At 35.9% G+C, this 12,409-nt stretch overlaps 1 protein-coding gene across 1 annotated transcript in view; it reads right to left on the reverse strand.

The window, feature by feature from the left end:
• The window catches only part of LOC128550701 (cyclin-dependent kinase 14-like), a 103,914-nt gene that overhangs the window by 19,170 nt on the left and 72,335 nt on the right, over positions 1–12,409 (reverse strand). Inside the window, exons 7-11 of the mRNA XM_053530269.1 lie at positions 9,616–9,695; positions 8,014–8,108; positions 6,844–6,906; positions 3,890–3,951; positions 1,277–1,338 (exon numbers count right to left, since the gene is read on the reverse strand). Of these exons, the coding sequence (XP_053386244.1) occupies positions 1,277–1,338; positions 3,890–3,951; positions 6,844–6,906; positions 8,014–8,108; positions 9,616–9,695 (362 nt within the window). The remainder of the gene's footprint in view (positions 1–1,276; positions 1,339–3,889; positions 3,952–6,843; positions 6,907–8,013; positions 8,109–9,615; positions 9,696–12,409) is intronic.

Here is a 12,409-nt window from a genome sequence, read left to right on the forward strand (position 1 = left end):
CCTACTTTTCTTAAAGTTTAAAGTAACCATGGCCACAGAGATGTTTGAAATCGCTTATATCTTGCTTTTTGTCGTGATTTCTTATAAAAGATATAAAATAAAATTATCTTTCTTGTTAATGTAGCTTTAAAACATATTATTTCTAACGTAAGTAATATTTTCGTGTTATTTGCATTTATTTAAACAAATCTTACAGCTTTAAATACTTACAGCAGTACCCCTAGTCTGACATATTTTATGGAAGAGTTGTTATGCATGCTGCTATTATTCTCATGGATATTGTTGAAATGCAAATAGAAAGCTGAAGTTGTGTTCCTTAAATAGACCAGTGTCAACGCTTTTGAATTTTACGTTTAGATATATAGGTCACGGGCTTCATTTCCATGGCAACATCATTTTAATTCAAGAAACCACAGTTTTCTACTGAAATTTGAACAATTTTAGAACTTCAATTTAGTATATAGGTAACAAATTATCAACAGAAACTGAAAAATAGGTATAATAAATTAAACTGCCCTATTCTTATTTGTGAATGGCCGTAATCAGTAACCTTTCATCCAACCATATTTCCAATAACATTGGTTACCGTCATCCATTTTCTTACATTGCGCCTAACATTTCAATATAACTACATAAAAGAAGCAAAATATTGATCATTATTCAGAGCGAAAGATTAGTAAAATATATTTCAGCAAATTATGGCTGCTAAAAATAATTCAAATAAAGAAAATGCACAGAATTACACACTTTCAAAATATACCAAATAATTTTTGCGCGGTGATTGACACGTAATGCCATGACGTCATTTTTTGGCAACAATGTTTTGAAGCGTTTCTGCAGCAATTTATTCATTATTTCTGCATTATTAAACCCTGAAGCATCAGATTGGAGACAGGTTCATGATTTGTTTCAGAAGAATGGATATACAAACACATAGGTTTGTTGTAAGCGTCGTTGTAAACCGTCACGTTAGCTTCCGGTTGGGCATGCCCACACACAAATATTAAGGTAACCTACCTCCTTAAAATTTAAAGTATAGAATTATGGTAAAACTAATTAAACATGCCAGATATTTTGGAAGCATAGTGGAAACATCCCATATACCTCTAGCTCTGGTCGAGGTGCTGCACTATCTTTAAGCCTAAATTGAACGTATTTCCCCATGATTCTCAGAAGATCAGAACTAATACCAACATTGAGTGAAAAACGCCATCACAACCATGATCAACATGGAAAAAATACCACACCTAAAAAGACAACAATGGCAACAACTTACCAAAGTCCGCTAACTTCAGCTCTCCAATTTCACTTATTAGTAGATTCTGGGGTTTGAGATCCCTGTAAAACAAAACATCAACAAAATATAGTAACATTTGTACAGTTCCCTTGCATTAGTATTTAGTTTTAAGGTTTCTATATCTTAAACTTCTGTTTAGAGACTGTTTGTTTATCTTTTACTGCATTTCATGTCTACTAAGATGGTAAATTGTTGCCGTATTTTGGGCCAAATTTCAGCCCTATTTCCCTCTCTTTTCCCCCAATTTTTCACAAAATTTTCCCTAAAAAGTATGAAAACCATACCATTTAAAATACAAGACAATGCTTTTAAGTTATTTTCCTTTCAACCTATAAATAAACTAGAGCTATCACTAAAGGTGATGAATGTACCCCCCGCATGCACTGACACAGTACATTGCAATTTGACGCACACAAGATTGCATAATTATGTGGACTGTATGTATATAGACTGTATGTATACAGTATAGTAACAAAAAACAAAGTCCCATAACTATGCAGAATATTTATCTAAAAGAATGTAACATGCACCATGCACAACTAGGGTTGGTACTGATCACTTGTGTGAAGTTTCATTAAATTGTGTGCAAGGGTTTGGTAGATTAGGCACGCACAAGATTGCATATGCAGACTGTACGTACATAGTATGTTAACAAGAAACAAAGTCCCATAACTTTTTGTCGCTGAAAGAACCTAACATGCCCCATGCACAACTACTGTTGTTACTGATCACTTGTGTGAAGTTTCATTAAATTGTGTCAAGGGGATGAGGAGAGATGGTGCGCACAAGATTGTGTCTATGTATATAGTATAGTAACAAAAAAAAACAAAGTCCCATAACTCTGCAAATTTTTTTTCTGAAATAATCTAACATGCCCCATGCACAACTACTGTTGTTACTGATCACTTGTGTGAAGTTTCATTAAATTTTGTCAAGGGGATGAGGAGAGATGGTGCGCACAAGATTGTGTCTATGTATATAGCATAGTAACAAAAAAACAAAGTCCCATAACTCTGCGAATTTTTTTTCTAAAAGAACCTAACATGCCCCATGCACAACTACTGTTGGTACTGATCACTTGTGTGAAGTTTCATTAAATTGTGTCAAGGGGATGAGGAGAGATGGTGCGCACAAGATTGTGTCTATGTATATAGTATAGTAACAAAAAAACAAAGTTCCATAACTCTGCAATTTTTTTTTCTAAAAGAACCTTACATGCCCCATGCACAACTACTGTTGGTACTGATCACTTGTGTGAAGTTTCATTAAATTCTGTCAAGGGGATAAGGAGAGATGGTGCGCACAAGATTGCGTCTACGGACAGACCGACAGACAACCTGAAACCAGTATACCCCCCCCCTTACAACTTTGTTGTCGGAGGGTACAATAATATTGTTTTATTGCAACATAATTTTTCCCTACTTCAGTAGGTAAAATGTGATTTTCTTTTCCTAATGGGCCCTGCCATCATTCCCCCAAAACCTGAAAGAAAAACATTGCCTGAAACTAACATGAGTCACTCATGTATTCTGTCTACATATATTTCTCACTTGACAGAAAACTAAACATAACACCCATAATGTACGAATTGACAGTCTGAGCCTCTAAAACACTCCCTACTTACTGAACCTAGATTTACTGGAAACGTTTAATTCCTACTCACAGAGCCTGGACTGACTGTAATCCCTTCATACTAAATCAAGACTTGCTGGAATTCGTACTCCCTCAGCCTGGATGTACTTGAATCCATTACTCCCACTATTTACCAGAAATATTTAATTCCTACACACTGAGTCTGGACTACTACTGTAAATGGTTACTCCCTACAAACTGACCCTAGATTTACTATAAACAGTTGCTCTCCTCTGACTGGACCTGAAAAGACTGGAAACAGTAGTTACTCCCTACTCACTGAACCTAGATTTACTGGAAAGAGGTACTGCCTACTCACTGAGCCTAGATTTACTGGAAACAGGTACTGCCTACTCACTGAGCCTGGATTTACTGGAAACAGGTACTGTCTACTCACTGAGCCTGGATTTACTGGAAACAGGTACTGCCTACTCACTGAACCTGGATTTACTGGAAACAGGTACTGCCTACTCACTGAACCTAGATTTACTGGAAACAGGTACTGCCTACTCACTGAACCTAGATTTACTGGAAACAGGTACTGCCTACTCACTGAGCCTGGATTTACTGGAAACAGGTACTCCCTACTCACTGAACCTAGATTTACTGGAAACAGGTACTGCCTACTCACTGAACCTAGATTTACTGGGAACAGGTACTGCCTATTCACTGAGCCTAGATTTACTGGAAACAGGTACTGCCTACTCACTGAGCCTGGATTTACTGGAAACAGGTACTGCCTACTCACTGAGCCTGGATTTACTGGAAACAGGTACTGCCTACTCACTGAGCCTGGATTTACTGGAAACAGGTACTGCCTACTCACTGAGCCTGGATTCACAGGGAAGAGTTGCTCTGTACTATCTGAATCCAGGTTAAAAACATTTACACTATCTACACTCGCTTTGATAAGGTTTGGAGACTCAAACATTGTTGCAAAAAAATTAAACTTTGACTTACCTATGTAAAATTCTTCTATGGTGACAGTAGGCTAAACCTCTGAGTAATTGGAACAAAAATAACTGAAACAAATATGAAATTCATGACAGCAGTACTATTTTTTGAATATGTAACTGAATACAAAGACATTTTCTCAAAATTCTTTAAGACTGTAACAGTAGTTAGTTACATGACTGTATTCCTAAACTTATTACTTATTAGCAAATAACTAGCAACTTGGAGCTGGTAACTAAAACCTTACAAAGAACCACTATACTAGATGAATAAATCGTAAATGCTTTACAGACTCATTAAAAATGTATAGATGTCCTAGTATGTAGCAACAATTGTTCAGAACACATCTTGCATGCGTTAGAACACACCTTGTTTATGACAGGCTAGACTTGTGTAAAGATAAATTCTGAATGTGTTAGGCTACGATGTGCTAGGATAGATATTGTTATTGTCTGAATAGACCATGCATATGTGATGACGACAGTGTCTGGGTTAAGATAAACTTTAAATATCTAACAAGAGCTGTAGGAGGACAGCAACGCTCGACTATTTCGATGCTGGATAGTGAAACTGGGCACATCTGAGGAAACTGGAGCTGTCACTGGAGTGTTTAAGGACTCCAATGGTGGATGAAGATATTGCACAATAGCTCGAGTCCGTGTCAAAAATATAATTAAGAGAGGTAAAAATAAAGTGTATCAAAACACTATATATTAAGTATAATTCTAAGCAAACTAGAAATGTCTCCATGGGACACAGATGCTCCCACTACATGACAAAGGACACAAATTTTTGCCTAGGTCAGTGGCCATAACTCCGACAATACTGAATGAATCCGAGCTACGCGCGACACAACATTAAAATGACCAATTTTTAACTAAGTCAGGGGCCATAACTCCTACACGACTGAATGAATCCGGACGCAAAACCCCAGGTGCACAACTGCACATGCTGACTAACATTCCTGAAAACTTTGGTGACTCTAGGTCAAATACTTTTAGAGCTACGCGCAACACAACATTAAAATGACCGATTTTTTACTAAGTCAGGGGCCATAACTCCTACACAACTGAATGAATCTGGATGCAAAACCCCAGGTGCACAACTACACATGCTGACCAACATTCCTGTAAAGTTTTGTGACTCTACATCAAATACTTTTGGAGCTACGCATGACACAACATTAAAATGACCAATTTTTACAAAGTCAGGGGCCATAACTCCTACATGACTGAATGAATCCGGATGCAAAACCTCAGGTGCACAACTGCACATGCTGACCAACATTCCTGTAAACTTTGGTGACTCTAGGTCAAATACTTTTGGAGCTACGCGCGACACAACATTTAAACGATCAATTTTTAACTATGTCAGGGGCCTTAACTCCTACATGACTAAGTGAATTTGGACGCAAAACCCCAGGTGCACAACTGCACATGCTGACCAACATTCCTGTAAACTTTGGTGACTCTAGGTCAAATACTTTTAGAGCTACGCGCAACACAACATCAAAATGACCAATTTTTTACTAAGTCAGGGGCCATAACTCCTACACAACTGAATGAATCCGGACGCAAAACCCCAGGTGCACAACTACACATGCTGACCAACATTCCTGTAATGTTTTGTGACTCTACGTCAAATACTTTTGGAGCTAGGCGTGACACAACATTAAAATGACCAATTTTTACAAAGTCAGAGGCCATAACTCCTACATGACGGAATGAATCTGGACGCGAAACCCCAGGTGCACAACTACACATGCTGACCAACATTCCTGTAAAGTTTTGTGACTACGTCAAATACTTTTGGAGCTACGCGCGACACAACATTCTCGGAAGGACAGATGGACAAGGGCAAATCTATATGCTTCCCCCCCCCCCAAAGTGGGGACATAAAAAGGCATAATTCATAAAACATTAGTGCAAGTTTTATGAACCTTGTGTCATATGATGTGGGTGACAATGTGGAACAACTACTTCAAGTTTGAATCAAATCAATTTCGTAATAACTGAGATATAGTGAAAATGCATCAAAATTAACCTTAAATTCTAAGTAAAAGGGGGCATAATTCATGAAAAGTTGGTGCCAGAGTTATGCACATTGTGTCACATGATGTGGGTGATAAGGTGGAACAACTATTTTAAGTTTTAATAAAATCCATTTAGTAATAACTAAGATATAGTGAAAGTGCATCAAAACTTTAACCTGATATTCTAAGTAAAAGGGGAGACAATTCATTAAATACTGGTACCAGAGTTATGGGCCTTGTGTCATATGATGTGGGAGATGATGTGGAACAACTACTTTTCAGTTCAAATCAAATCCATTTAGGAATAACTGAGATAGAGTGAAAGTGCATCAAAACTTTAACCTGAAATTCTGAGTAAAAAGGGAGGATAATTCATGAAATATTGGTGTGAGAGTTACAGACCTTGTGCCATATGATGTGGGTGATGATGAGGAATAACTATTTTAAATCCATCAAGTAATTACAGAGATAAGGAGCAAAAAAAGAGAAAGGAAGGACGCCGACGCCAGGGTGAGTAGGATAGCTCTCCATATACTTTGTATAGTCAAGCTAAAAATGTACTTTTACATTGTGCAACAACAAACTTTGTGTTGAGATAGACCTTGAATGTGTTAGAATATACACTGTTTGGGTTAAGACAGACCTTGAATGTGTTAGAATACAGGCTTTCAAGCACTATTTGGCAAAAGATTAGGGCTATTTTTGCCAGCAATAATGGCTAAATTTGGAAAATTAGGGACACATGAACAAAAATTAGGAACTCTTTGATATAAAATGTTGATAATTACCTTTGTTTTAATTATTATAGAGAAAACCTGCTACAACCTGAATAGACAATGCCTGGGTTAAGATAGACCTTGAATGTGTTAGAATGTGTTAGAATAGACATTACCCTGGTACTGTTTACATGAAATATTTCAATACTTACTTTTACATTAAATGTATTTAAGCCACCAGGATGCTTCTCCAAATACTGACTTAAATCTGTATTCTGGAAAAATAGAAATATTAATTGAAACATTACAGAGATTGTTTGAAGTAATATATACAAAGTATAAGTTATTTGCATGCAGCTTTGATATTATGCTTCAAACTGAAAGTAAACTTCTTTGCAGAATAAACAGCTATAGCACTTTTTTGCATGTTAAGTATCTATATATATATATACACATTTCATGCATGCTGTATATTAATTACGTATTCATAATTATCAATATTTATATAAAATTTCTATTTGTATCTTCCAAGCATTTCTGTGAATAACTGCATCTTGAATATCTACTAATAACTTTCTTGTAACATATATGTAAACTATAAGTTCTTCAAGTATTCGAAGTTTGAATCAAATCCATTCAGTAATAACTTTGAAAGAGTGAAAGTATATCATAACTTTAACCTGAAATTCTAAGTAAAAAGGGGGGATAATTCATGAAATATCTGTGCAAGAGTTATGTCCCTTGTGTCACATGATGCGAGTGATGATGTTGAACAACTATTTTAAGTTTGAATCAAATTCTTTTAGTAATAAATGAGATAGAGTGAAAGTGCATCAAAACTTTAACCAGAAATTCTAAGTAAATGGGGGGATAATTCATTAAACATTAGTACCAGAATCATGGAACTTGTGTCATATAATGTGGGAGATGATGTGGAACAACTACTTGCAGTTTGAGTCAAATCCATCTAGTAATAACTGGGATAGAGAGAAAGTGCATCAAAACTTTAACCTGAAATTCTAAGTAAAAAGGGGGGATAATTCATGAAATACTGGTGTGAGAGTTATGGCCCTTAAGCCATATGATGTGGGTGATGATGAGAAATAACTATTGTAAGTTTGAAACTAATCTATTAAGTAATTACAGAGATAAAGAGAAAGTGCATCAAAACTTTAACCAAAATGCGGACGCAGACGCCGGGTCGAGGAGGACAGCTCTCCATACTTCGTATAGTCGAGCTATAAATGCTATTTTCTCCCATCCTATAGTTGCAATCTATATAAATGATTCTAAACTATTACCTCAGTTTTAGCAGAGTACATCACCTGTATATATGACCTTTTTTAATTTAACTACTACAAAATGTTGAATTTTCTACTTACTACAAATTCAAAGACAAAAGTGAGGGTTTCTTTAGTGTGGATGATATCATGTAATGTGACGATGTTGGCATGCTTAAGACCTTTCAGTAGAGAAGCTGAAATAAAAACTACATTGTTACTATAGAAATGCTGAAATAAAAGCTATACTGTTGCTATACAAATGCTGAAATAAATAACTACATTTTTGCTAAAATTAGATACAAAGTTAATCAAAGCATTATTATGTTAACATGATTTATTTTAAAGTTTGCAAATACATGCAAATTCTTGATTAAGATGCTTTGTCTTGTATATTCAAAAAATTACACCAAATAAACATTTCTCTCTAGAACACTTCATTACTGGTCATAGCAAAATGTCGTCAACCATTTCCAATCTACAAAAATATGCTGACACTTGTTTATACATTGATTATACATACATATTTTTGTTACAATTTCATGTAACATCAATTGTAGAGTAAGTTAAAACAACCATTATAAAGAAAAGTGTGACTAAATACAAAAATATATAGACGTCCTTGAAATGTTACAACTATACGTGTCACAGGACTGCAAGGATTCACAGCACAGGACTTTGGTCGAAGTCCTCTAGTTGTATCTTAAATTCTACCCCCTTTTTCTCCATAATAGAATAATTTGCAGTTTATCTTCGATTTAAAGTCCCTCTATAAAGAGAATTTCAAATCAAATGATTTATGATGTCTGAGATATGGAAAATTCAATATTTCACTGCTCCATTAATATCTAAAATTCCTGGCAAACTGACAAACATGACAGATTTATGACATAAGCATAAACAGTTACATGTACATGTTTCAAACACAAAGTAGAGTAATTAAGTGTAAGATGTCACATTTCCCAGTATTTTCACACGGTGGAATACATTATAAAACTACAAAAAAAAACCCTTAACCACATTTCTTCTAAACTTAACTGCCTATATTCTTTTTAGTTTCATTTTAAGTCAGCTTTTTCAAACCTTTATTTATATATTTTAAAATGACAGACAAGACACTTGCAGCAATATTTTCTTTATGTTTGCATTTTGTTTTAGGTGTAAAAAAAAAATTGTTTGTTTCCGGTATCCCAACCTACCCTAAATTTTTGGCCCGACCCTAAATGTTTTTATGGCCTTGGAGATTATTGTTTTCAACATTTTAACAAAAAGATGCAAAACTGCACTTTTTATGCTTTAAACATGGTCAGTGATGTTAGAAATCATCTAACTGATGCTCTAAAGGCACAACCCCCTTATTTGTATTCATTTTTTGACACAAAAATAATTTCCGAAAAGTCATAAAAAAAAATTCCAAATTTTTTTTTTCCAATTACCTGCCCTAATTTTTTTTAACATGTTCCATTGAAGTATTCTATAACTGAACACCTTATATTTGTTTTAATCATTCCCATTCAAGGTTCTCTATTTTTGATTATAGCAGCCCTCAGTGAAGTCAACTATTTGAATCAACTTCAGAATGGGTTTTTCTTATTTTCAACCTCTGAATGCAGTAGACTGGCAACCCGTGTGCAGTAGATGCAAAAGGAGAACCCAGCTACGGAGAACATTTTGTATAATATCTCAAATAAAGAAAAGCGTTACCTTCCCTGATTGCAGTAAATGGGACACCCTCCTCGGGCTGAATACGGATTTCTTTTAATGCTACAACCTGGTCTGTTAAACTGGAAAAATAAAAGCAACATGTATCTGTATCCCTGTTAATCTGTGTGGAAAAAGACAAATTATTATGATTGTGGAACTACTAGTATCTGATATTTATTGTGCTTATTTGCCAAACCATCTGATAGAACAACAGTTTGCAGAAATCACATTATATAAATGTTTTTAAGGAAAGCTATAATTGCTATATGGTTCTTGGCAAGGCAAACATAAATCTTTCTAAGCAAAACTACATGGTTCTTGGCACTTGGCAGGGCCAACATTATTAATCTTTATAATAAAACCTATATGGTTCTGGGCAGGGCCAAAATAAATCTTTCTTTGGAAAACTGTTTATTGTGGGCACGGCCAACTTTAAGGAAAACTATATTTGTTTTGTTTGTTTTGGGATTAACGCCGTTTTTCAACAGTATTTCAGTCATGTAACGGCGGGCAGTTAACCTAACCAGTGTTCCTGGATTCTGTACCAGTACAAACCTGTTCTCCGCAAGTAACTGCCAACTTCCCCACATGAATCAGAGGTGGAGGACTAATGATTTCAGACACAATGTCGTTTATCAAATAGTCACGGAGAACATACGCCCCGCCCGAGGATCGAACTCACGACCCCGCGATCCGTAGACCGACGCTCTACCTGCTGAGCTAAGCGGGCGGGCCGGAAAACTATATAGTTCTGGGTAGGATAACTAAATGGTTCTTGTCAAAGCCAACACTAATCTTTTTTATAAGGAAAACTATATGGTTCTTGACAGGGCAAACATGATTTTTTTTAAAAGCCCTGCTCCGCAGCTATTCAAATTCTATTGTGTGTATGCAACCCTTGATTAAAATAGGCAACAGTTAACGGCCACGTGCCACCCTTTAGCACGCAAAACCACACGTATTTTATATAGAATTTTATACAAAACAGACTCTATTTTGACAGGCGTCACTGTTCATAGTCAGGATTATCATGCTTTTTCAGTGACAATTTAAGGTTAAAAGGTAGGACTGGAGCAGTTCTTCACAGCCAAAATAAATCTTTCTAAGGAAAACTGAATGCTTCTGGGCTGGGCCAACATCAACCTTTTTTTATAGTTGTGGGCAGGACCAACAATAACAATTTTAAGGAAAACAACTTTGTTCTGGGCAAGGCCAACATTAATCTTTTTTTGAAGGAAAACACTATGTTTCTGGGCACGGCCAACATGAATCTTTTAAAGGAAAACACTATGTTTCTGGGCATGGCCAACATGAATCTTTTAAAGGAAAACACTATGTTTCTGGGCACGGCCAACATGAATCTTTTTAAGGAAAACACTATGTTTCTGGGCACGGCCAACATGAATCTTTTTAAGGAAAACACTATGTTTTGGGCCGGCCCAACCTTTTGGGCACGGCCAACATGAATCTTTTAAAGGAAAACACTATGTTTCTGGGCACGGCCATCATGAATCTTTTAAAGGAAAACACTATGTTTCTGGGCACGGCCAACATGAATCTTTTAAAGGAAAACACTATGTTTCTGGGCACGGCCAACATGAATCTTTTAAAGGAAAACACTATGTTTCTGGGCATGGCCATATCATTGAATCTTTTTTGAAGGAAAACACTATGTTTCTGGGCACGGCCAACATAATCTTTTAAAGGAAAACACTTATGTTTCTGGGCACGGGCCATCATGAATCTTTTAAAGGAAAACACTATGTTTCTGGGCACGGCCAACATGAATCTTTTAAGGAAAACACTATGTTTCTGGGCACGGCCAACATGAATCTTTTAAAGGAAAACACTATTGTTTCTGGGCACGGCCAACATAATCTTTTAAAGGAAAACATTATGTTTCTGGGAAAACACTATGTTTCTGGGCACGGCCAACATTAATCTTTTAAAGGAAAACATTATGTTTCTGGGAAAACACTATGTTTCTGGGCACGGCCAACATGAATCTTTTAAAGGAAAACACTATGTTTCTGGGCACGGCCAACATGAATCTTTTAAAGGAAAACACTATGTTTCTGGGCACGGCCAACATTAATCTTTTAAAGGAAAACATTATGTTTCTGGGCACGGCCAACATGAATCTTTTAAAGGAAAACACTATGTTTCTGGGCACGGCCAACATTAATCTTTTAAAGGAAAACATTATGTTTCTGGGCACGGCCAACAATAATCTTTTCTAAGGAAAACACTATGTTTCTGGGCTGGCCAACATTAATCATTTTAAGGAAAACATTATGTTTCTGGGCACGGCCAACATTAATCTTTTTTAGGAAAACACTATAATTCTGGGCGGGGTCAACATTTATCTTTTTAAGGAAAACATTGTTTCTGGGCAAGGCCAACATTAATCCTTTTTTAGGAAAACACTATGTGTCTCGGCAGGGCCAACATTTATCTTTTTAAGAAAAACATTGTTTCTGGGCACAGCCAACATTAACCCTTTGTTTTAGGAAAACACTATGTTTTTGGGCAGGGCCAACATCAATCCTTCTTTGAATTATTAGCCACAAACTGTGTTTGAACAATGTTCAGGCCTGTAAGCTTATGATAAAATTCAGTTTCATGTCACTACTAGACCTATTTTTTCTAAAGCTTCAAAAAAGACAAGATTCTATCAAAGCAACTGTCAAACTATTTCGACACTAACTACTGTAGATGAAGAAGTTGCCAGACATATTTCCAACTTGATGTAAAAATGTATTTCATTACAACAGTTAACATATCTTACTGATTA

Source organism: Mercenaria mercenaria, chromosome 18 (assembly GCF_021730395.1).
Source record: "Mercenaria mercenaria strain notata chromosome 18, MADL_Memer_1, whole genome shotgun sequence".
Lineage (NCBI taxonomy): Eukaryota > Metazoa > Mollusca > Bivalvia > Venerida > Veneridae > Mercenaria > Mercenaria mercenaria.